Here is a 25,673-nt window from a genome sequence, read left to right on the forward strand (position 1 = left end):
GCTCTGCTCAATTATAGGAACAATGTTAATTGTGTCATATGGTGAATGATCAGTTTTAAGATAGATAGATAGATAGATAGATAGATAGATAGATAGATAGATAGATAGATAGATAGATAGATAGATAGATAGATAGATAGATAGATAGATAGATAGATAGATAGATAGAGGGCTTGTGAGTGAGTTAGGAATTACTTGGTAAAAACGGAATACTACTTTAATCGAATTTCACCTTTCTGGAAGCTGCCAAGGGCAGTGCAGTTGTGAGCATTATGTTTGTGTAATTCTGGTGAAGTGAGGCAAAGGATTATACCTCCTCCCTTGCGGATCAGGGCTTGTGGAACACTGCTGCAGTGAATTCCTTCTCTCTCTTTTGCCGTACTTCTGTCCTGCTCGTTTTACTGTTCTGTCTCCTGTTTAATTCCTTTTTTCACTTGAATTCCCTCGGTTATGTTTTTTTATTCATACTGTTTCACACTGACATTTTTTTTCCTCTTTTGTATTCTTACCTACTCTCTAATCACCTCACATTTGTTATACTTCCCACTCCGTCCTGTACACTATCTTTATCTGGATGGGGCAGTCTTCCCAAGGGCTGGCTGCTGAGAGTGGAGGGGAGGGGTGTAGTGGGAGGGAGGGGGAGGAAACAGTGTGGATAACGTGAGCTTGCCTACATCATCTCGGGCTAGTGCAGATGAGAGACGAGAGTGGAGAGAGAGGACAGGAACAGAGCAACTCAACTCTGGAGAGGTGGATTCGTCTTCGAAAATGTAAGAGTTAAAAAGCAGTTATTGACTCTTGCAGACTGTGCATTTGCCATTCGGTGGATGGAGACTGCTACGGTGTGTGTATTAGAATGCGTTACTTAGGATAGACCTGTCATTCTTCAGATTGTCCTTTTCTGACATTGATTATGCTTCTCAGCTGAAGAGTTTGTCCTATCGGGGCATGTGTTTTGTATCCGACCAGTTCATGCCATATATATTACAATGCATTAGTTATCTCCCTCCAGAATGTGTGGTATGTGTTTGTCACACAATCTGCCCAATTCATGTAGATGCAACATGTTTTTGAGTCGGATGTGTGCAGTGTATATGGCTGTGGGTGGTTGTTTGCCTTCTTCATAAGGAGCATGTCAACACCTCAGAGCTACAAGTTTTCACTGCTGTCAACATGAATGTGCATCATCTTCATCTTTCAGGTGAAGTATTCGAGTCCAGCACATCAAACTCCCCACAGACCCCCAGCGTTAACGGTGACATTTTTGAAGGCATGGTGACTCCCACACGGTCCCGTACCACAGAGGACCTCTTTGCAGCAATTCACAGGTACATATCCTCCATGTTTGTTTCAGTGTCCTTATATGACACCCACCGGGTCTCTCCTCTTCCCTAAGCTCGTGTGCACATCCTTTCTTAACTTTAAAACAGCCCGTCTTCCTGATTCTCTAGTACATCCATCAAATCTGGAGTGTGGCGAGAGACCCCTCTGGTTTCTCAGTGTGCTCAGCTGCAGGGCTCACTGCATTGAGGAATGAAAAATACGCTATATAAATTCATTCGCTTGCTGACATTCACATCAAACGTCGTAAATGGCATGGTTGCTGTGTTTTGTTTGTACAGTAGGTTCTGTTTAAGTGCATGTCCAAATGCAGTCAAGTAAAGCACTAATGTCCAAAGAAATAAAAAAAAACGTATTGTTTTTTGTTGTATTGTTTAATTAGTAATAATTAGTATAATTAGTAATTCTATTGGTGATAAGATACAACCCATGAACACCCCCTCCCCCCCCCACACACACACACACACATTTTATAATGTATGTATCTCCTATACTAAGATTCATGTATAATATGACTTTCTTTTATTTCTTCCTGACTCCTTTCAACTCTCCTGCCCACACTACTGCTCAGCTCAGACTGTGAATGGCTGAGCAGGAATACCTCCCAGCCCCTGAGGTGCGGCCTGGCAAGTAATTGGCCATTGGTGTTTCCCCTCCTGTGGTGATGCCACAGTGGGATTACCCTTATAATCCCTTAGCACTGGAATATATTTCTGCTTCATTTTCCTGCTAATCCCTCATTTTAGTAATCTACAGCACTGGTGCAGATTTACTTTCAGGATCTCTTGGCTAGTGGGCATGGTCCATAGACACCCCTCTGAGAGAGGAGAGTACATTCTCTTCTTGTTTACAGTGAATTTGGGCACTTTTCCCAGTGCGTTTTTGCCGCTTAGTTCCGCTATCCCAGGGCTCGCCTTATAACCCACCCCACCCCAAACTTGCAATGTGTGCAGTTTTCATCTTTGTGTTGGCTTCAAAGAAACTGCATTTAAATAAAAATACATTAATATATAACAAAGTTATTTCTGCTTTTCCAATACCCCCTGCACTGCAAATGCATGCAATACATGCAGCTCTTCTGGTTTTAATAAGAAATCCGTGAGCGGAATCAATAGAGGTTTGAGGCTCATCAGAGAAAAATCCATCACAAAAAAAACAGGCCCTTTGTTGAGTTTGAGGGGGAATCTTGAAGGTTTTGCAGTTTAGAAAATTGGCCCTCATTACGTAACTAATACACAGGTAACCTAACATTAACACTCAGCCCATCACTGGCTTTTTAGACACAGCGCACGCTTGCATTTAAAGTGTTGTTTTGTTTTTGTTTTTTGCATAAAAAAAAAATAAAAATGCTTGTTTAACCGATGTTTTATTTGACACCTCATCTATTTGACCATTCCTTACGCTCTTGTGTTTGTATTTTGCAGGTCTAAGCGCAAGGTCCTGGGTCGTAGGGAGTCTGAGGATGAGCGCACGAGGGGTCACTCATCACCTCCAGCCACACCAACAGGACCGGCTCCTTCCCTCAGCTCAACTCTGCCTCGCCAGACCAGTTCTATCCAGCGCAGTCTGCGCAAATCAGCCACCAGCAGTGACACCTTTAAAGCACTGCTGCTGAAGAAGGGCAGCCGCTCAGAAGGCAGTTTCCGCATGTCCGCTGCTGAGATGCTACGCACAACTGACCCAAGATCCCAGAGGACTCGATCTCTCGACTCTTCTCTGGATCCGAATTCACCTACAGTAGGTCCGGACAGCCCCTGCGCTTCCCCTGGACGCTGCAAGAGGGCACCAGAGGACTGGCCCAGGAACGAGGCCATATTGCAACGTTACTCTCTCGGTTCCCCCTTGTCCCCTTCTTCGTTTCTGGGGCCAAAATACGGTCGATCCCGCACACCACCCTCTGCTTCCAGCAGCAAGTACAACTCCAGAAGTCGAATCCTAAGCAGCCCTATGACCGTCATCTGTGAGAGAGAGGGAGAGTTAACTGAGAGCGGAGAGGCGCCAGATGAACTATGCCCCGTTTCCCCTTTAGTTTCCTCCACCCCAATTCCTCAAGACTCAAATGGCACTTTATGTGAGGGGGAGAGTTAAAATTCAAATGAATTTTTCCCCGACTAAGGGAAAAACAGAACTTCATTAAAGTAGCAGAGAATGGCCAGTAGCAGAGGACCATTGGAGGGCAGACAGGGGAGCTGGTAATCTGTCTGTCCCTTGGTCAAGGCTTCAGGCCTCGCTGCTGAAATCTGGTTGTATGGTAGGAGATATGCCGAGAACCACAAGGTGCCTCCTTCAGACGCATTTGTGTCCGAAGTAGATCCCATTTCTGTCACTGCTCCTGAGTATGTCACATCTGTACTATATTTGTTCCTGCTGTTCATGAGAAAGTGATTTCCTTTACATTAGTACACCTTTTTCCACAAAACCTTGGTTCCATTTGTTTTTGTTTTGTATTCACCTCCTCAACTTTATACTGGGAATGTGGAATAAGGACTGATTTCTCAATGGAAATCAGAGATGAAGGATTTGTAAAACAGTTCATCCCCGTTGACTAGTGGATAGATTGGCTTTGCTTTGTGGAACGCTCAGAATGTTCACGAGGTTGTAGTCCAGTCCATCTGCAGTAATGCACAGGAATTGCAAGTTGGAAATGTATGGTCAATTCCAGCTGCACAGACACAATGTCAAGAAGTCATGTAAAAGGGTTTCTGCTCACTCCTGAGATTCACTGGTTAAGGGAAAGTGGAAAACCGGTCCTTCAAGAACAGTATAACATACAGAAAGACTGCTGAAGCCACACAACTGGGCTGCAGACTGAGAGGCTCCAGGAAAACCTTTTCTGTTGGATTTTTAGTGTGTAGGTTTGCACTGTGTTCATGTGTTTGTTTATTTGTCTGTTGGTCGTATAAAATATTCAGCCTGTGTTGCTTGTGATGGCTTTCCATACAAACTGAGAACCTACTTAAACCAAGTGACGTTTGTTTCGTTTGGAATGGTTTTATTAACCAAAGAGTTTAAAGTATAAATGTCACCTGCTGTAGGGACTCTGAGTAGCTTAGACGTTTACTGGACTGGGAGCAATAAATATTCATCTGTAAACCAATGCTAAAGCTTTTACACTTCTTCTTTACTAACCTCTTTACATCAAATCTCTCCTGCAGTTTTATACCATTTATTTTTTTGTATATAAACAAAAAATATTAACATCTGGATTTTTATTTTCAAAGAATTTGCACACCATTGTTAGAGGCTTTCTTTCGTAGAGTATTTATTATAGATTAGAGTCTGAGATGATTTATTTGGGAGGGATTTTACGGCTCAGCAGCTCAGTTTCTAATTATTTCATAAGAATTGTATCAGTTTTCCATTCATGATCAGAATCTGTTTCTTAGGCCTTCATAAAGTCTCCTACTTTTTCTTTCGATGCAGAAAAAACCAAAATCCAAAATGACCGACGAAGTAGGCTGCTAACCATCTTGTGTATGTCTAATAAAATAAAATAAAAGATATAAAAAAAAATGGGCAATTCCTGTGTTTGATTCACTGCCACCTGTCAGACAAACCACACTCGTTCCCAGCGTCTACATGGCAGCCAGAGCTGTTAATCATATCTAAAGGTTTGTGGAGTGTCACTGCTTATTGCACCGTCATGTCAATGTCTGTTCTCACACGCTTCATCACTGAGTGCAGAAGATACCGAGCGCTCTTGATCATCAAGTCTTGAAAACGGAAAACGTTTTATCATCATATTGAGAATTAACAGCTTTATTTTATTTGATGGTTTATGATTTTAAGCTGAAGGAATTTCCACAATTGATTTGAAGATCTCGTGTTCTAACTGTAGGCACATTCATGTATAAAAGGGGTTTGGAATAAATCAGTGTAAGTAATGCTATTGATTTGGGAGTTTACATGTCATGAGGGAATAAATAAAAAAAAATCCTTTGTGCATGAAGATGAAGTCAGAGGATCCTGGCATGGATTTTGGCTATGAGGAAATGTAAAATCCAAATAATCAGCAACAAAGAGAATCCTGTACATAAATAAATTCCACTACTCCACTTCACTCTCATGGTTTGTGGTTTTGTGCAATATAACCAAGTGTTGCTCTGCTGCTTGGTGGGAAACAGTATACAATTACACTCGTCATTATTTAAACACTTTTCAATACTAATTCTTTTACTCTTTACAATTTGAACACAAAAGCACTTTTTGAAATATAAAAAACTGAAGTCTGGGTAGGTTTCCTGATGCTCGGCCACAGAAATAATAGATGCTGGTGTTATTTTCGCTCGGCTTCAGCACACGCTATAATAATCGAGTTTTCACACAGTGCTGAGTGCATGAACATATATTCAGGCAACACTTGCCTTTGAAATAAACCTGATGACAGTGCAGAGTGTAGATCAGTGAAGATGTGCTCTGTGCAGCTGGGTGAGTGCCCTGCACACCTTTTGAGTTAAAATCACCCACACTGAGAAAGTTTAGAGATGTATATAAAGATCGATTTATTACAGAGTCAATGATACAATTCAGTCCTTCATTATTCTAGCAATAGTTGTATGATTTTACATGTAGTTCATTAATACATTTAAAGAATTTCACTTGTAAATCTTTGGAATGTCAAAGTGTAATCTTGTAGTATTTAAAGGCAACAGGAATGTGTTAGTGTTCACATTAAACTGATCTAGAATTGGTTATTAAGAAGCGAAGCCTCGCCACAGAGGCTAAATCAGGTCATCTGGTGATAATCACGCTGTAGATCGCACACTTTCTCTTGATCTTAAACTGTTTGGGAATAGTTTCCCATCAGAGATGCTCCTGTGCTGTGGGTTCTGTAGTCTAATTAAACCCCTTAGTGGTTAAGGCATTGGACTTTGGATCTGTAAGTCATAAGCTGCCACTCCTGGGCCCCTGAGCAAGGCCCTTAACCTCATTGCTGCTCATTTGTTTGAATCTGATCAAATGTAAGTCGATCTGGATGAGCGTGCCGGCAAATGCCATAAATTTACATTTAAATCAGAAATATTTAATGTTTTCAGCCTCTAGTGCAGAAACAATGACTGTCTCATGTGAAAACAATGTTATCATGCCTGATAACCAATAATACCCCACTTTGGTCAAAACTGCCAAGTCCCAGCCAGCAACCAGCTCCACAACAGCTACCAACCAGGGAAGGTGAAGCCCAACACCTGCTTCCTCTGAGACGGTAAATCTCACCAAACACACCTGTTCAAACTGCTGCCTATGCTACACTACAGTACAGTGTTACATACTTGAAGAAAAGTGCTATTCACCCCGTATACATTTAACAACTTTTCTCACAGGATCAATATCGTTCTAATCATTCATTAGCGACAGACACCCAGACAAGTTTTCCCCCTCGACTCCAGGCTGGGGAGGTAGTGAAAAATCACAAATGTAACAACGTTAATGAATCCACTGCATTTTTACAAACTTTTTTTGTTTTTACCTCTGGCAAAAAACCAAAAGCACAGACACAATAAAAAAGAAGAACGTAGACAGACACTGCACTAGTGAATACAAAACATTATGTAAGGAATTTATGAAATTAAGTTATGAAATTCAAACTAAAGTGAAGTGAGTCTGGGGAGCAGAAGCCACTTAATTAATTCATGAATATTGAAATCAACACAGTTTCATTAGTAACATTTTTAGGCCCCTTTTTTTTTTTTTTTTAAGTTTAATATTGGATTTTGGAATAATTACATTTGACCATAATTTGACGTTTGTGTTTTTTTTTATATCTGATGCACCCTGCCTCACACTGACTCACTTCTTTCCCTCCTCCCGTATGAGCCAGACCTCGTTCTTGCGGTTTACAAGCTTGAAGGGACTGTCGTAGCCTACGCGTAAGTAGGGAGCCTCTTTAAAACTCATTCCATCCCTCTTCAAGCTCTCAATCAGCTTTAGCAGCTCATCATGGGTATTCTGACTGTTCGCGAAGCCTCCAAATGTCCTACCACACAAACACACGTGAAGAAAATAAGCAATGTGCACTTTATAGCCTTAGTTACTGAGGTGAGTCTGCTTTAATGTAAATACCTGACGAACACAGTGAACTCCTTTCTGGTCTCAACAAAGATTTCAGGGATGCTGGGATTGGGAGGCTCAGCCTGGTGCGCCTCAGGGAGGTAAAAGGACACAGTGACGGAGCTCTCACAAGATGGTTGTTCTCCAGGGTTAATGAGACTGGTCACCGGGGCAGTCATGTCCACGGTCACCTCTGATACACAGAAAGTTAAATTAAGTCATTTTATGTCCTTTTAAATAAAATCAGTAAGCAGATTGTATTGTGGATGTAATAATGAGCATTTCTCTCACTGAGCATTTCTCTCACTGACCACCTCAGTGAAAGGTTTGAGGGCATTATAGCTATTAGACAGCTGTTGGTGCTGTGTGGGCTGATAGAATGGCTGCAATCTAAAATTCCTTAAAAGTGCATGGCGATCACACCCAGCTCTATATGAACTCTACACACACACACACACACACACACACACACACACACACACACACACACACACACACACACACACACAGAGCAGTTTTTGACAGATACCGTCGTAGCACAGCTCAAATCACACGTTTACATTCGTTCACTTGTTCCTATAGGTTTAAAAACGTTTTTTTGTCGTTAACAAGCTACATGTTTTATCTTTACTTGAAGAAAAGGTGAGAAGAAGATTTGTGTTGCAGATATGCTATATGCATGAAATTATAAAGCACGTTTTTTTGCTTTCACAACATTAAATGTAGCTAAATTGGGAAGAAAAAAAAAACATTCACTTGATCAAGCAGTTTGAATTAGTAAACTAATCTTGGTCAAGAAAAAAAAACACTGGGGTTTTTGGAAAAGAATTCACTTTGGGTGGGAGCATGAATGCAATCACAACACTTAGTCATGTTTTACTCCTTATATGTTTTCTGTAAAAGGGAAAGATGACAGTTCATTACATAATCCGCCTTTGTGAAAGTGAACTGATATGTATAGGAATGTGCTGATGTGCTGACAGTTGGGTATAAACATGTTTATATAGGAATATTAAGTGCCTAATTTGGTCTATTTACAATGACCGAATCATTCTCATGCAAAAAACAAAAAAACACAAAGACCACCACAAACACCTTGTTTTATAGATCCACCCAAAAAACCCATTAATGTTTATGTGATATCCAATCAAAGCCAAACACTTAAATATCACAAGCTGGCCAAAGGTCAAAAGTTTTAACCTCAGCTGGGTTAGAAACCTCGATTCTGGTGGCAGGCGAGCATGTGGAATGGCACATGTCATTTTTTATATACTAACTGACATTTATGGCAAAAAAATATAATTTGGGATGAAAGAAGGGAAATCAAAATACTAAAAACGGATAAACAGAGATGTTGGATGTCAGACAACTCTGCCACCTTGTGGTGCCAATGGAATACATTTTTCTGTAAAAGTGCAGCTCGAATGCAAAGAACCCTTTATGCTCTCTAACTCGCACAATCCAGCTCCAAACCCCAGTCTTCAATAGAGACACAAGCATCTCTGCTACAGTTACAACAGTCTAAAATTAAAGTTTACTTTACACTGATGTAATGTTTAATGATATACTATATTCTGTTCAAGTTGAACCTATTCATTCAATTTATAATAGTCTAAATCAAAAGACACTATTGTTTTGTCATTTCTTGTCCTGGAGAAGGGCATGCAGCACAATTCAGTAGTCAGACTGCTCTGACACAGACACTAAACTCAGCAATCCAATAATCTGAAAAAAGAAGTCTGGGCAGGAAAATCACCAAACTGATAAGCAGAACATTCAAAAACTGTTTTTTCAACAGGAACATCTTACTGCAGGTCAAAAACCGGAACTACTCGTATTGCTGAAAGTAGAGTCTACATTCACCAAGCAAAAATAAATACATTTCACCCTGCACCCGTCTGCAACCCTTTCCTAACATTTCCATCTGCAAATCCACAAACTGGCAGAAGATCTCGGTTAATAAATAACTATGTCATCTGCCACAGAGGCTGTTACTGATTTAGGAAAGTTTATCAGCCTCTGACTGGTAAATCACAGTAAGAACAGAGACTTACTGTGGAATTTTTCTTCCTTCCTTTTTTTTACACAACTGCTACTATAACACTGAACTGGCCCACCACAGTGTCACTGTAATATCAGCACATGGACACTTTAGCTACAATCCCACTGAATCACTTTAAATCTGAACTACTGTCAATAGCCATATCATACACATACCCATCCCTTCCTGACTAATTCTTATTATATATATATATATATATATATATATATATATATATATATATATATATATATATATATATACACACTTTATATTAATATTATATGTATATGTTGAACAGCTGTAAAAAGCATTTCACTACATGTACTCTGTATGAATGTGTGTGTGACAATTATTTGATTTGAGAAGTTACAACGATTTTACAACTTCTTCTGTCTGGAGTGCTGTTAAAAAGGCATTGTACATCACGTGAAGCAGAATGTGGAGCTTACGCTTCTCATTATTTCCCTGGATGTATTTGAAAAGTCTCCTAAATCCAGTGCTCAAGGCTTCATCCTGCTCCATGCCACTTACTGTAGTGCTCATCCACTGTGTAGTGTTATAGGTCCGTACCTCATAGTCATCCCCCTGCAACACACACACACACACACACACACACACACACACACACACACACACACACACACACTTAAAAACAAGACACAATATATTAAATTCTGTGACAAGTATCATTTGAGTCTGCTTGGACCCACCTTGCTTTCTTGAGGGGTAAACTTTGGATTCTCAAACCCCCCAAACACCATTTTCCCCATAGCTCTCAGCATCTTCTCAACTTCCACACCAACAATCACCACACTGCTGTCCAGGGAGAGAGAGAACAGGTTTTTTAATGCAATAAAGCGCACTTTTTCCTATTTCACTGCTTAGTTGATTATTTGAGTCCAGATCATTGTTGCATTGTTGTTTAGCTAATGTAATAGACACGTGTCAAAACGCTTAACGTGATGTCAAGTAGCTTAATGCGATAAGTGTTTTTAAAAGACCAAACTCAGTAAACAGGTTAATAATAAAGCATACTGTGTACAGAGTTTGGTCTTTTAAACCCTGTCGTCATCGCATTAAACCACGTTAAGCGTCTAAGAATCTCCAGTGTAATAGAGAGAAAGATTTCCTACCTGTTTCTTGGGGTGGCAGTAAAACCGCTGAACTCGGCGGAGTGAAAAGAAAACAAGCGGTTATATCACAGGTTGTGTAACTACAGTACATGTGGGTGTGACGTACTCAGAAACTGCCCTTCTCTAATGTTTACAAAACCAAGGTTCCTGTCACGTGACGGTCTCTAACCGTCGCCTCTGATTGGTTGCGAGAAGCGGAGCAAGTTTATGACATAACGCCCGGAAATACACACATTAAATTGTAAACAATATATATATTTCACGTGTTTATTTTATTTAAATGACAACTATACATTTTAATAGCTCTCTTTGTATCTGCTTATACACGTGCAAGATTGTTGACCTTAAGTTGTATAGGTCTATACATTCTAGTTATCTCAGCCATTACATAGTTCTTCTATTTTGTATATTGAACAAAATTATAAACGCAACACTGGTTTTTGCCTCCATATTTTCCCATGAGCTGAACTCAAAGATCTAAGACTTTTTTATGCAGCTTTTCCCAATTAGGGTCGCCACAGCAGATCATCTGTCTCCATACCCCCATGTCCTCTACATCTGCCTCTTTCATCCCAACTACCCGCATGTCTTCCCACACCACATCCATAAACCTCCTCCTTGGCCTTCATCTTTTCCTCCTTCCTGGTGGCTCCATCCTCAGCATTCTCCTACCGATATACCCCATGTCCCTCCTCTGCACATGTCCAAACCATCTCAATCTCGCCTCCCTTACCTTGTCTCCAAAACGTCCTACATGTGCTGTCCCTCTAATAAACTTGTTTCTAATCCTGTGAATCCTCATCAATCCCAACGAAAACCTCAACATCTTTAGCTCTGCTACCTCCAGCTCCACCTCCTGTCTTTTATTAAATGCCACTGTGTCTAAACCATACAACATCGCAGGTCCCACCACAGTCCTATACACTTTCCCTTTCATTCTTGCAGATACCCTTCTATCACAAATCACTCCTGCCAATCTTCTCCACCCACTCCACCCTGCCTGCACTCTTTTCTTCACTTCTCTAACACACTCTTCATTACTTTGGGCACTGTTGACCCCAGGTACCTGAACTCCTCCACCTTCTCCACCTCTTCTCACTGCAACCACACCACTCCACTGCCCTCCCTCTTATTCACACACATGTACTCTGTCTTACTCCTACTGACTTTCATTCCCCTACCTCCACCTCTCTAGGCTCTTCTCAACCTGCTCACTACTCTCACCACAAATCACAATATCGTCTGCAAACATCATAGTCCACAGAGACTTCTGTCTGACCTCGTCCGTCAACCTGTCCATCACCACTGCAAACAGGAACGGGTTTAGAGCCGATCCTTGATGCAGTCCAGCCTCCACCCTAAACCAGTCTGTCGTTCCTACTGCACACTTCACTGCTGTCACACTGCCCTCATACATGTCCTGCACCACCCTTAGATAAATCTCTGACACACATGACTTCCTCATACAATACCACAACTCCTCTCTTGGCACCCTGTCGTACCCTTTCTCTAAATCCACAAACACACAATGCAACTCCTTCTGTCCTTCTCTATACTTCTCCATCAACATTCTCAAAGCAAATAATGCATCTGTGGTGCTCTTCCTTGGCATAAAACCATACTGTTGCTCACAGATGGTCACCTCTTCTCTCAGCCTGGCTTCCACTACTCTTTCCCATAACTTCATGGTGTGATTGATCAACTGTATTTCCCTGTAGTTACTGCAGGTCTGCACATCTCCCTTGTTCTTAAATATCAGTACCAGCACACTCCACCATTCCTCAGGCATCTTCTCACGTTCCATTGTTGAATCTTGTTGAAAACTTCACTGCCATCTCTCCTAAACATCTCCATGCTTCACCTATTTCTCGCAAATATTGTTCAGAAATCTGTCTAAATCTGGGTTAGTGAGCATTTCTTTGTCGAGAGAATCCATCCACCTCACAGGTGTGGCAGATCAAGATGCTAATTAGACAGCATGATTATTGCACAGGTGTGTTTTACTGTATTGGGGGGGGTCCAGTATCTGGTCAGTATCAACCAGTCAGTATCTGGTGTGACCACAATTTGCCTCATGCATTTTGCCCTGTACAGTGAAAACTGGGATTTATCCGTAAAGGGAACACCTCTCCAAGTGCCAGACGCCATCAAATGTGAGCATTTCCCCATTGAAGTTGGTAACAACAACGAACTGCAGTCAGGTCGAGACCCCTATGAGGATGACGAGCATGCAGATGAGCTTCCCTGAGACAGTTTCTGACAGTTTGAGCAGAAATTCTTTCGGTTATGCAAACCGATTGTTGCAGCAGCTGTCTGGGTGGCTGGTCTCAGACAATCTTGGAGGTGAAGATGCTGGATGTGGAGGTCCTGGGCTGGTGTGGTACACCTGGTCTGCGGTTGTGAGGCTGGTTTGATGTACTGCCAAATTCTCTGAAACCCCTTTGGAAACGGGTTATGGTAGAGAAATGAGCATTCAATTCATGGGCAACAGCTCTGCTGACATTCCTGCAGTTAGCATGCCAATTGCACGCTCCCTTAAAACTTTCGACATCTGTTGCATTGTGCTGTGTAATAAAACTGCAAATTTTAGAGTGGCCTTTAATTGTAGCCAGCCTAAGGCACACCTGTGCAATAATCATGCTGTCTAATCAGCATCTTGATCTGCCACACCTGTGAGGTGGATGGATTATCTCAGCAAAGAAGTGCTCACTAACACAGATTAAGACAGATTTGTAAACAATTTTCTTCTTCTTTCGGCTTCTCCATTAGGGGTCGCCACAGCGGATCATCCTTCTTCATATCCACCTGTCCTGTACATCGCCTCTTTCACCCCAACCACCTGCATGTCTCCCCTCACCACATCCATAAACCTCCTCTTTGACTCCTCACCCTACATCAGTACTTGACTTTACTACCATTTTGTCTAAATGAGCACAAATATCCATAATCACAACCCAAAATCTAGTGGAACATCTTCCCAGAGGTTATAATAACAGCAAATTGGGATTAAATGGGGAATAGGATGTTAAAAAATCATTTATAATCTTATAGGTTCAGGTGTTCACAAACTTTTGTCCATATAATGTATGTAAATATACGTAAAACGCTTGCATTTTCTTGAAGTTTAGATGTTGGTGTGCGTTCACATCAGCATAATCCAGGGAATTATAAATCTCATAAATGTCAAATATTTATTTTTATTTTTCTGAACATAAAAGAAACATCTTTACAACACAGAAACACAAAGATGAGAGTTTATAAAGACAAACCATTAATCAAAGGGAGAAATTGAGTCAAATCATAAACCCCTGAAGACCCAGAGACAAGACTTGAACTGTTTTTACCATCCACTTTATACACACTTACCTATTCATGTTTCACGCTAACGTTAGGAAACACTCTAATCACCAAAAATAGGGAAAAAAAAGAAAGAATCTTTGGGAGCCAAGCACTTAGATTCGATGATCCAACCATTCACAGACATGCTACAACTGCATAACATTACAGGTAAACTGTTTGGAGTCTGGAATCTTTTTTGATAACAACCCTCACTAACTTGCACATACCTACTCTCTGTTATAGTATTTCCAGATCCAATCAAATGAAGGAATTAAAAACGTATATATTTTTAAAGATTTAACAAGTTGCTGTTATATACAAATAATGGCCTTTACAAACAGTAAACTAAACATATGGCCATTATACAGCATCTTGTTGTATACCTGTAGATCTTGTAAATCACACTACATATTGTTATGTCAGAGGCTGGATAATGTAATCAAATTCTATTGTGTCTTACCATTTAACATCTGGCTAAATGAAAACTCCCAAATAAACAAATGTCTTCCGGATAATGCCAACAATTAAAAAAATATAGAACAATATTTAAGACAATACTTTATGAATATAATCTTACCTGTTCCTTATACAAGCCAATAACAATACAGAACTGACAAAAAAACCTTATAAATATACCATACATGCAATACTAGTATCTTCCCTTTACTAGTATACTTATAAAAAAAAAGAACAAAAAAGATTTCTCATATTCACCATCTGATGTCTGGGCTGTATAGTCACATAAACTGGCCTCATCATGAAAACTCACATGTAGGCTGATCCAAACACTTAATTTATGTCATAATCTGTTTTTTTTTTTCCATTCTACTGATTTATTTTCTTTTCAGCCCATCATTCTTCCTGTGTGGTGTGTCCCTCTGAATCTGTTTGGCTCTGTAGCTAAATCCCAAAGACAGCAGAGTCTCTGACAGAAATTGCTGAGTGTGAGATACACAAAGCATCACCAGCAGCTTAGCATCACCTCCTACAAATAGGAGAGAGAGAAAAGCTGCATCAGATATGATATAATGGGTTTCACAGCAACTCTGGAAATGCAAAAGCAAACGAAACTTTAGATTTTTATATAAACATATATACATCATATAAATTATACAGCTCCCATCCCCTAATTCAGAAATCCAAGAGGGTAAATACTTGTGCAACACACTATTTGCATGTGCTGTCATATAAAACACCTTGTTTGCCTGCTTAAGTAAATTTGCTGTAACGGTAGGGCCCATGGGGACGTCAGAGCTCACAGAACATCAGACAAAGAGAGAGAAGAAAGAGAGGCTGTGGTTTATTCAGGCGCTTTCCCACTAAACTGAACCTCTGACTCCTGATGTGCCTACAGCACACAAACACACACAAATCAAAACCAGTTTTTATCTTAAAAATCTGTATTTTTCATATCAGAAGTGTGACCTTATTTTATACCAATAATGTTTCCTTTATTGTTATTATGCCTCATTAATGTTGCAGAGTAATTCATTAGGCAATTTTGCTATTAGACTATCAGTTAAATAATTCTACAGTATCTCACAAAAGTGAGTACACCCCTCACATTTCAGAAACTGAAATGAAACTTGGATATATTTTAGTGTAGTAAATGTGCAGCTTGTATAGTGTTATAGATTTACTGTGCTCTAAAAATAACTCAATATACAGCCATTATTGTCAAAATAGCTGGCAACAAAAGTGAACATTAAAACTATAATTTTCTCATAAGGACCACTGGATGTTCAACATGGCACCTCATGACAAATAACTCTTTGAATATTTGAGAATTAGAATCGTTTCTCTCCACAAGGCTGGCCGAGACAATAAGAGAATCGGTAACATTCTGAAACTGAGATACAGTACAGTGGCCAGGATCATACAGAGGTTTTCCAAGATGGTTTCACTAGGAACAGGCCTCACAAGGGTCGATCAAAGTAATTCTCATGCTGTGCGTCAAGTGCTACATGTACTTTGAACTTCTGAAGCAGAACACGATGACCCCTACTTTAGAAAGATGACAACTACCATGCAGAGGAAGCTGTAGCTGAAGGTGATGGAGTGGCTAAGTATGTCTCCATTCCTGAACCCTATTGAGCACCTGTGAGGGATCCTCATGTTAAAGGTGTAGAAGCGCCATGTGTTAAACATGAAAGGTGTGGAAGAGGATCCCAGCAACAACCTGTGCAGCTCTGGTGAATTCCATGATCAGAAGGATTAAGACAGTGCTACATAATAATTGTGCACACACAAAATATTGACACTTTGAACACAGTTTTAACATGTTCACATAGGGTGTATCCACTTATGTTGGCAGTTATTTAGACATCAATGGCTTAATTAATTATATAATGAATTATATTCGGAGGACAGTAAATCTGTACTGCTATACGTGCTGCACATTGACTACTCTAAAATACAGTGGGTACGGAAAGTATTCAGACCCCCTTAACTTTTTCACTCTTTGTTATATTGCAGCCATTTGCTAAAATCATTTAGGTTCATTCTTCTTCCTCATGAATGTACACATAGCACCTCATACTGACAGAAAAACACAGAATTGTTGACATTGTTGCAGATTTATTAAAAAAGAAAAACTGAAATATCACATGGTCCTAAGTATTCAGACCCTTTGCTCAGTATATAGTAGAAGCCCCCTTTTGATCTAATACAGCCAGGAGTCTTTTTGGGAAAGATGCAACAAGTCTTTCACACCTGGATTTGGGGATCCTCTGCCATTCCTCCTTGCAGGTCCTCTCCAGTTCTTTCAGGTTGGATGGTAAACGTTGGTGGACAGCCATTTTTAGGTCTCTCCAGAGATGCTCAATTGGGTTTAAGTCAGGGCTCTGGCTGGGCCATTCAAGAACAGTCACGGAGTTGTTGTGAAGCCACTCCTTCGTTATTTTAGCTGTGTGCTTAGGGTCATTGTCTTGTTGGAAGGTAAACCTTCGGCCCAGTCTGAGGTCCAGAGCACTCTGGAGAAGGTTTTTGTCCAGGATATCCCTGTACTTGGCCGCATTCATCTTTCCCTCGATTGCAACCAGTCGTCCTGTCCCTGCAGCTGAAAAACACCCCCACAGCATGATGCTGCCACCACCATGCTTCACTGTTGGGACTGTATTGGACAGGTGATGAGCAGTGCCTGGTTTTCTCCACACATACCGCTTAGAATTAAGGCCAAAAAGTTCTATTTTGGTTTCATCAGACAAGAGAATCTTATTTCTCACCATCTTGGAGTCCTTCAGGTGTTTTTTAGCAAACTCCATGCAGGCTTTCATGTGTCTTACACTGAGGAGAGGCTTCCGTCGGGCCACTCTGCCATAAAGCCCTGACTGGTGGAGGGCTGCAGTGATTGACTTTCTACAACTTTCTCCCATCTCCTGACTGCATCTCTGGAGCTCAGCCAAAGTGATCTTTGGGTTCTTCTTTACCTCTCTCACCAAGGCTCTTCTCCCCCAATAGCTCAGTTTGGCTGGACGGCCAGCTCTAGGAAGGTTTCTGGTCGTCCCAAACGTCTTCCATTTGAGGATTATGGAGGCCACTGTGCTTTTAGGAACCTTAAGTGCAGCAGAAATCTTTTTGTAACCTTGGCCAGATCTGTGCCTTGCCACAATTCTCTGAGCTCTTCAGGCAGTTCCTTTGACCTCATGATTCTCATTTTCTCTGACATGCATTGTGATCTGGAAGGTCTTATATAGACAGGTGTGTGGCTTTCCTAATCAAGTCCAATCAGTATAATCAAACACAGCTGGACTCAAATGAAGGTGTAGAACCATCTCAAGGATGATCAGAAGAAATGGAAAGCACCTGAGTAAAATATATGAGTGTCACAGCAAAGGGTCTGAATACTTAGGACCATGTGATATTTCAGTTTTTCTTTTTTAATAAATCTGCAACAATGTCAACAATTCTGTGTTTTTCTGTCAATATGGGGAGCTATGTGTACATTCATGAGGAAGAAGAATGAACTTAAATGATTTTAGCAAATGGCTGCAATATAACAAAGAGTAAAAAATTTAAGGGGGTTTGAATACTTTTCGTACCCACTGTATATCTCTTGAAAACAATTTTGGTTGCTGAAATGTGAGGTGGGGGGGGGGGGGGGGTAATTTGTGAGTCAGCAAAACATATAAAACGTTTTGTTTTTTTACACTGATAAGTGACAGTGATCTAAGCAAGATAATGCTCTTCCTTAAAATGCACAACTTCTTGTAACTTTGTGACTGACAGCATTCTTACCTGTACACTTGCTCCCTGCCAAGTTAACCAGCAACAGCTTTGTTCTGAGAGGCTCCTGGTGAATTGCAAGCCAAGAGGAGGGACACAGTGAATGGCAGGTGAAGGGCTGAGGGGAAGAACCAAAGCTGGAAAAGCGAGAGGAGGCAGCTCTGGGGCAACGGGGGGCTCCACCACTGCTTCTGTGGTCCACGTTGGACATTCTGCCAACCTGTGAGCTGTAGTATACACACACCCTGAGGTCACACTGCTATTTAGTCACACTGCTACATGCCAATGAATTTATGCTCTTTCAGTGTCAATAATATTATTATAATCCTTTTTCCTGACAAATATAACTTTGGGTGGACTGGAGTGAAGTTTTCTGTTTTAAATGCAGAGGCTAGATAAGCTCGTTTGTGACTATGAATGTGCAGATAATGTATTCTGGAGATGAGTAAGGAAATATAGCTGTCTTTGAATGGTCTGTTTTTCAGATAAGGCTCAACTGTGCGTGAAAATGAACTGCTGCTTATAAAGTTAAGAAAAGGAAAACTTTCCAAGAAAGAGTATGTATGAGAGAGAGAGAGAGAGAGAGAGAGAGAGAGAGAGAGAGAGAGAGAGAGAGAGAGCGAGAAAGAAAGACACAAAGAGAGAGAGAGAGAGAGAGAGAGAGAGGGGGAGAGATTTACAGTACAAGAGCCTGGTGGTGATAAGGACAGTGATGCTTTTGGAGTATGTGTGTGTGTGTGTGTGTGTGTGTGTGTGTGTGTGTGTGTGTGTGTGTGTGTGTGTGTGTCTCCATGGTGACAATGTCCATTGTTAAAAGTGCTATACAAATACAATTAAACTGAAATTGAATTTTCTGTGTGCGTGTGCATAAATTTGTCTATCATACACAGATAAGAAATTATACCCAGTGCCTGAGGGTTGGGGCTCTTGGATGTGACAGTTAGGGTAACAATAAGGCGGGATCTGGAAGAGTCTCTGTGCACTAGCGTGGGACTGTGGGCTCTAAAATATAAAATATACACAACAGTGCAACATTACAAATAAAATGATTGAGAATGTGTATATATATATATATATATATATATATATATATATATATATATATATATATATATATATATATATATATATATATACACACACACACACACACACACACACACACACACACACACACACACACACAGTATATATGGATTATTAATTAATATAATTTTGAGAAATGAAAAGATGGTTAACACATTGGTGAGTATGTGTAAACTCAGAATTACACGCACTCACTAATGCGTTAACCATCTCTTCATTTCTCAGAATTGCAGCAACTCGTTGACTCACTCCTTCTGCCTAAAGTATATATTTTTTATTCTGCCTAAAGTACAAGATGGCGCCTTGATGACGTCAGGTTTCATTCAATATATTCAGGATCCATTTAGTATATTCATGCTTTTCATTTAATATATTTAGAATCCAGTCAATATATTCAGTTATCATTCAATATATTCGGAATTCATTCAAAATATTTATTTTATATATTATATATATTTATATATAGTATTTATACAGTTTTTATTCAATTCTCTCATGGATAATTTATTAATATTTACTATTTGGCGAAACTGCAAAAAGTTGGAGGCACACAATTGTCTTTGGATGCAGTAGCATAACATTTTCCCATCACTTGAACTAATGCTGTTAATGCTCGTTGGGTCAGAACTGTTTTATCAGCAAAGGGGGAACCAACACAATATTAGGCAGGTGGTCAAGTCAAGTCAAGTTTATTTTTATAGCGCAACAGACATTGTCACAAGGCAGCTTTACAGAAATCAACAGTCAAGGTGAATGGTGTGTATTTATCTCTGATGAGCAGCCGTGGCGACTGTGGCAAGGAAAAACTCTCTTAGATGTTATGAGGAAGAAACCTTGAGAGGAACCAGACTCAAAAGGGGAACCCATCCTCATTTGGTGGTCATAATGTTATGCCTGATCGGGTTACGCAATAAAGTTCGCAATAGAGTTACGCAATTAATGTCTAATGTATTTTTAAATACAGATAGTGATAAGGAAAATTTATATTTATGTAAGGCTGTGTACATGACATGATATTATACCTTTCAAATTCAAACATTTTGTTCATTCGTGGACTCCCATGCTTGACACAATTCACAAGAACAGAATCCTGTAAAAAAAAAAAAGGCACAAATTTATTGCATAGTATTAGATCACTATGCAGGTCAGTAGTGGTCATGGAACCTGTATAAATCACATTAATATTAGACTAACCAATTCACTTACATCACTAACAGCCTGCACCACCACCTCTGGGGATGAGAATATGGAACAGTAAAACAGAATTTAACACATGCATTAGCAGTTCTGTACACTGTTATAAATCTTGACCTACTTAAGTGGCAGGAGAATTGCATCACCATAGATAAATAAGTTTGAGAAGTACAATGATTGATTGGAATTTTATACGCGTTAGTGGTTAAAAAGCCTTGGATGTGGTCAAAAGGCAGTGCAGTGAACTCTAATATTACCCCTCAACCCCTGAAACCAGCAGTAATTAGTATAGTGTCATTTTTTAATACATCTTTTTAAAACATAAAACATAGTTGCACCATAAGATACAATAAAATGTCTATTCTTTGATCCTATATTTTATTTCCATACTCTGTATTACATCCATTACAGCTAAAGTATCATGACTCTATAAATCTAACAACCAGCCCTCCACAATAGATAAAAAAGATTTATGTAATCTAGTGTTAGTTCATACTACAAAGATCAAATGAGCTGTTAATTACATTTCATCAGTACAATCATCAGTTAATTTCATTTCATCGTGCATTTGGTACCTGAGCCTTCAGTGAGGACTGACCCGACTTAACCCTAACCCTAACCTCTTAATACCACCACTATCACATCACAATTATATAAACCATCAATACTATACAAAAACGCAATATATTTCACATATGAGGGTGAATACCATTTCACTAAAGCAAGCTCCAAACCTCTACACTACAACTGCATAAATTGCACCGCTCCTCTGAGGCTGTAATCCAGTAGTACCGCTCGCATTTACTGTTCTCGAAGTGGGGAACAAACCCTTTCTCGTGCTAAGCCACGCTAGCGAGCTTTGGGGTTGGCCAACCTCCTCACGATGTCTAGATTTTCTTGGAACTGGATTTTTAAGTATGTCCAAGACCATTTTAATTTCTCTTCCTCCAAAGAGAATAAACCGTTGTGAATAAATTAATACAGTTTCATGGAACAAATATTAGAATTTAGGTTGTAAATGTAGGTCAGTGCTTCTGATAGTGTTTAGGCCAGCAGAGAAAGCTTTGCTGGCCCTGAATGCCCACCAATGCATTTCATACACCAACAAAATTAATCAGCAATTAACATGTTGTGTATCTGCTTTCTCTTCATCCTCTCTGATATAGGCAGCGCTGTAGAGAAGCCACCTGTGCCTGTGCCTGTAGCTAACTAAAACTAAAAACAAGTCAAACATTGCATACACAAAGCTGTTTCTTATGTGGCATTACCTGAACATGTGAGAGGAGTTTGGCCAAGGGAACAAGAGTGCTCTTTCGCACATGTCCCTGGTGTTGACAGTGCCTCTTTGCCAGAATTACATCCTCCTCTAAAGTTTTCCCATACACTTGAGCAGGTTTAGAGGATAAAAAGGCCACATATAATAACAATTCACCAACACCTGAACAAGCCAACTCTCAGAAAATTAGCCTTGTTTCTTCTTCTTTTGGCTTCTCCCATTAGGGGTCGCCACAGCAGATCATCCGTTTCCATACACCCCTGTACTTTACATTTGCCTCTTTCAAATCAACTACCTGCATGTCCTCCCTCAAACCTCCTCCTTGGACTTCCTCTTTTCCTCCTTCCTGGCGGCTCCATCCTCAGCATTCTCCTACTGATATACCCCATGTCCCTCCTCTGCACATGTCCAAACCATTTCAATCGTGCCTCCCTCACCTTGTTTCCAAAACGTCCTACATGCGCTGTCCCTCTAATAAACTAATTTCTAATCCTGTCCATCCTCATCACTTTCATAACGAACCTCTTAACATGTAAAAAACAATCTGACCATCAGTCAGAACAAATCCCTGACTGTAACCTAGAAGCAATGACCATATACCCACTATTTTTTACGGTTTAGTTTTCACACCTATTAAAGCTAGTAAAAAAATTGAAAACCCAGAAATAAGATGATTTTCTCACTATTAGAAAATAAATTAAAAAAAATTACATTTACTAAATATATATCAATGAGTACAGAAACTGATGCATGCCTGTGTAATATACAGTTAGTAATGCTGTTATTAGAATAACTCAGCAATTATCATGTGAAGAAGAGCGTTCTTTGTCTCCAGCTCTAAAATCCTCTCTTCTTTACTGCGAAACATTTTACACTAAAGATTTAATATGAGTTTCTTGGTGTTGAAGTATGGAAAAGGAGCCTTGTTGGTTCATTAGGTTTATTGACTGCTTGTAAAGACAGGATAAGATAGCTCAGTGCCTAAGGCATTGGTTTATCTATTAATAGGTCCCTATAAGGTTGTGGGTTCAAGCCCTGACACAGCCAAGGTAACAATTTAATTTCTTTTTTGAAATCTAATAGTTTGTCTACTTTGTGACATTAAACTGTAAATCTATTTGATAATTAAAGAGACCTGTTTAAAATATTGCTTTATTTCTTTGTCTTTTTTGAAAGACTTGTTTGACCTTCTTTTAATATGAGTTACATGGTGTTCAAGTATGGAAAAGAAGCCATGTTGGTTCATCAGGCTTATTGACTGCTTGCAAGACAGGATAGGATAGCTCAGTGGGTAAGGCATTGGTTTGCCAATCAGCAGTTACTCATAAGGTTGTGGGTTCAAACCCTGACACAGCCAAGTTAAAAAAATTTTTTTTTTTTTTTATCTAATAGTTTGTCTACTTTGTGATATTAAACTGTAAATCTATTTGATAATTAAAAAAAACCTGTTTAAAAGATTGCTTTATTTCTTTGTCTTTTTTGAAAGACTTGTTTGGCCTTCTTTTATTATGAGTTAGATGGTGTTGGAGTATGTAAAAGAAGCCATGTTGGTTCATTATGCTTATTGACTTCGTGCATAAACAGGATAGGATAGCTCAATGGGTTCAGGCATTAGTTTATCTTTCAGTAGGTTCCCACAAGGTTGTAGGTTCAAGCCCCGACATAGCCAAGGGAACATTTTAATTTCTTTTTTGAAATCTAATAGTTTGTCTAATTTGTGACAATAAACTGTAAATCTCTTTGATAATTAAAGAGACCTGTTTAAAAGATTGCTTTATTTCTTTGTCTTTTTTGAAAAACTTGTTTGGCCTTCTTTTAATATGAGTTACATGGTGTTGCAGTATGGAAAAGAAGCCTTGTTGGTTCATTAGGTTTATTGACTGCTTGCAACGACACGATAGGATAGCTCAGTGCGTAAGGCATTGGTTTATCTTTCAGCAGGGATCCACAAGGTTGTGGGTTCAAGCTTCGCCACAGCAAAGGATTTTTTTTTTTTTTTATATATATAAGGAAATCTAAAAGTTTGTCTACGTTGTGACAATAAACTGTAAATATATTTGTTTATTTAAGAGACCTGTTGAAAACATTGCTTTATTTCAAGTCAAGTCAAGTCAAGTTTATTTGTATAGCGCTTTTCACAACAGACATTGTCTCAAAGCAGCTTTACAGAAAACATCAAGAGTTTGATCATAAATCTTTCAACAATACAGAACACTGGAGAGAGAGAACTAACATGAGTACTGGAGTATAAGATTATAGGTGAATGTTCTTTCTACAGTCTTTGGTATAAAAAGCTCAACATTCGTGATTTATTTCTTTGTCTTTTTTGAAAGACTTGTTTGGCCTACTTTTAATAAAAGTTACATGGTGTTGAAGTATGGAAAAGAAGCCTTGTTGGTTCATTAGGCTTATAGACTGCTTGCAGCACTTAGAATTGATAGCTCAGTGGGTAAGGTGTTGGTTTAGCAATCAACAGCTCCCCGCAAGGTTGTAGGTTCAAGCCCCGCCATTGCAAATAAAAAGGTTTTTTATTTATTTTGAAATCTAATAGTTTGTCTACATTGTGACAATAAACTGTAAATATATTTGGTAATTAAAGAGACCTGTTGAAAACATTGCTTTATTTCTTTGTCTTTTTTGAAAGACTTGTTTGGCCTACTTTTAATAAAAGTTTGGACAAGAAGCCATGTTGGTTCATTAGGCTTATTGACTGCTTGCTTATGTCAGAAATGATAGCTCAGTGGTTAAGGCATTAGTTTACCTATCAGCATGTCCCCACAAGGTTGTAGGTTCAAGCCCCAGCATTGCCAAGGATTAATTTTTATTTTGAAATCCAATAGTTTGTCTACTTTGTTGCATTAATCTGTAAATCTATTTGTTAATTAAAGAGACCTGTTGAAAATATTGCTTTATTTCTTTGTCTTTTTTGAAAGACTTGTTTGGCCTACTTTTAATATGAGTTACATGGTGTTGAAGTTTGGACAAGAAGCCATGCTGGTTAATTAGGCTTATTGACCGGTTGTTGGGTCAGAAATGATAGCTCAGTGGTTAAGGTGCTGGTTTACCGATCAGCAGTTCCCTACAAGTTTGTGCTTTCAAGCCCCAGCATTGCCCAGGGTTGATTTTAATTTTAATTTTGAAATCCAATAGTTTGTCTACTTTGTTACATTAATCTGTAAATCTATTTGTTAATTAAAGATACCTGTTGAAAAGATTGCTTTATTTCTTTGTCTGTTTTTAAATGCTTGTTTGCCTTCTTTTAATTTGAGTTACATGGTGTTGAAGTATAGACCAGAATCCATGTTGGTTCATTATGCTTATTGACTAGTTGAACAAGATAAAAATGATAGCTCAGTGGGTAAGGTGTTGATTTACAAATCAACCGCTTTCCCCCACGGTTGTAGGTTCAAGCCTCGCCATTGCAAAGGATAATTTTTATTATGAAATCTAATAGTTTATTTACTTTGTGATAATAAAACTGTTTATTTGAAGAATTTCACTGAGTTCTGACTCTGAACTTTAGTTGTCATTTTACTGTCACCGAGTTTGTGCTCTAGAAGGTATACCTCATGCGCAAAAATGTAATCTCTGTCAACAATATGTGGCATTTTATAGCACTTAATAGTAGTAGTAGAAATGTCACCAGCAGTGCAGTGTTTGTCAGATGCTGGACTGCAAGCCAATACAAGAATTAACTACGTTCTGATATGGCTGACACACAGTCATACTGTCATCTATCATGCATTATTTAGTAAAAATAGTTACCATAATGTACTCTTACAGGCATCCAAAATCTAATACATAAATCCTCTGTTTTACTTTCTTTCTGCCTAAATACATCATAATCATAAATAAAGGTGAGTGCCCAAACATTACTTGCAATGTAGGTTTTGGCGCTATCTAGTGTGTACTGTTCCATTTGAGTTCTTTTGAGCGCTTTCACAAATAAATTCATAGTACATTTTCCACAAAAATATTTTTTTTTAAA

At 39.3% G+C, this 25,673-nt stretch overlaps 3 protein-coding genes across 14 annotated transcripts in view; 1 reads left to right on the forward strand and 2 right to left on the reverse strand.

Moving 5' to 3' along the window:
• nhsl1b (NHS-like 1b) overlaps positions 1-6,748 on the forward strand; it is a 106,070-nt gene extending 99,322 nt beyond the window's left edge. For 9 of the 11 annotated variants that reach the window (XM_083562212.1, XM_083562217.1, XM_083562218.1 and 6 more), the window contains 2 exons: positions 1,202-1,328; positions 2,766-6,748. In XM_083562212.1, coding sequence (XP_083418338.1) covers positions 1,202-1,328; positions 2,766-3,429 — 791 coding nt within the window. In that variant the 3' untranslated portion in view covers positions 3,430-6,748. Of the gene's footprint in view, positions 1-1,201; positions 1,329-1,912; positions 2,663-2,765 lie in introns of those variants that run through there. The other 2 variants (XM_083562213.1, XM_083562214.1) reach the window with 1 other exon arrangement.
• Positions 5,819-10,747, reverse strand: hebp2 (heme binding protein 2). 2 transcript variants are annotated; one of them, XM_083562360.1, is made up of 5 exons: positions 10,567-10,747; positions 10,144-10,246; positions 9,883-10,018; positions 7,402-7,582; positions 5,819-7,315 (listed from the first exon to the last, which is right to left on the reverse strand). In XM_083562360.1, the coding sequence occupies exons 2-5, from the start codon at positions 10,213-10,215 to the stop codon at positions 7,129-7,131; spliced, it is 576 nt and encodes a 191-aa protein (XP_083418486.1). In that variant the 5' UTR covers positions 10,216-10,246; positions 10,567-10,747; the 3' UTR covers positions 5,819-7,128. The 2 variants fall into 2 exon arrangements, with proteins under 2 accessions (XP_083418486.1, XP_083418485.1); XM_083562359.1 differs by having other exon boundaries at positions 10,144-10,249.
• Positions 10,748-13,938: 3,191 nt separating this feature from the next.
• Positions 13,939-25,293, reverse strand: kif25 (kinesin family member 25; the record flags this gene model as incomplete). Its single annotated transcript, XM_083563438.1, is given in 9 exon segments — positions 13,939-14,890; positions 18,142-18,304; positions 18,306-18,349; positions 19,016-19,140; positions 20,238-20,305; positions 20,422-20,473; positions 22,480-22,542; positions 25,221-25,222; positions 25,225-25,293. Coding segments are annotated over 9 exon segments (738 nt in total). The 3' UTR covers positions 13,939-14,738.
• Between the last annotated feature and the right edge of the window lie 380 nt (positions 25,294-25,673).

This window comes from Silurus aristotelis, assembly GCF_946808225.1.
Source record: "Silurus aristotelis genome assembly, chromosome: 15".
In the NCBI taxonomy this organism is placed as follows: domain Eukaryota; kingdom Metazoa; phylum Chordata; class Actinopteri; order Siluriformes; family Siluridae; genus Silurus; species Silurus aristotelis.

Excerpts from the sequence above, each read along its gene's own strand:
- hebp2 (XM_083562360.1), bottom strand. The coding sequence starts at position 10,215 with ATGCTGAGAGCTATGGGGAAAATGGTGTTTGGGGGGTTTGAGAATCCA. Across the intron at positions 10,019-10,143 it reads TTACCCCTCAAGAAAGCAAG|GGGGATGACTATGAGGTACG; the intron begins GTGGGTCCAAGC and ends TGTGTGTTGCAG. Across the intron at positions 7,316-7,401 it reads GAGTTCACTGTGTTCGTCAG|GACATTTGGAGGCTTCGCGA; the intron begins GTATTTACATTA and ends TTTGTGTGGTAG.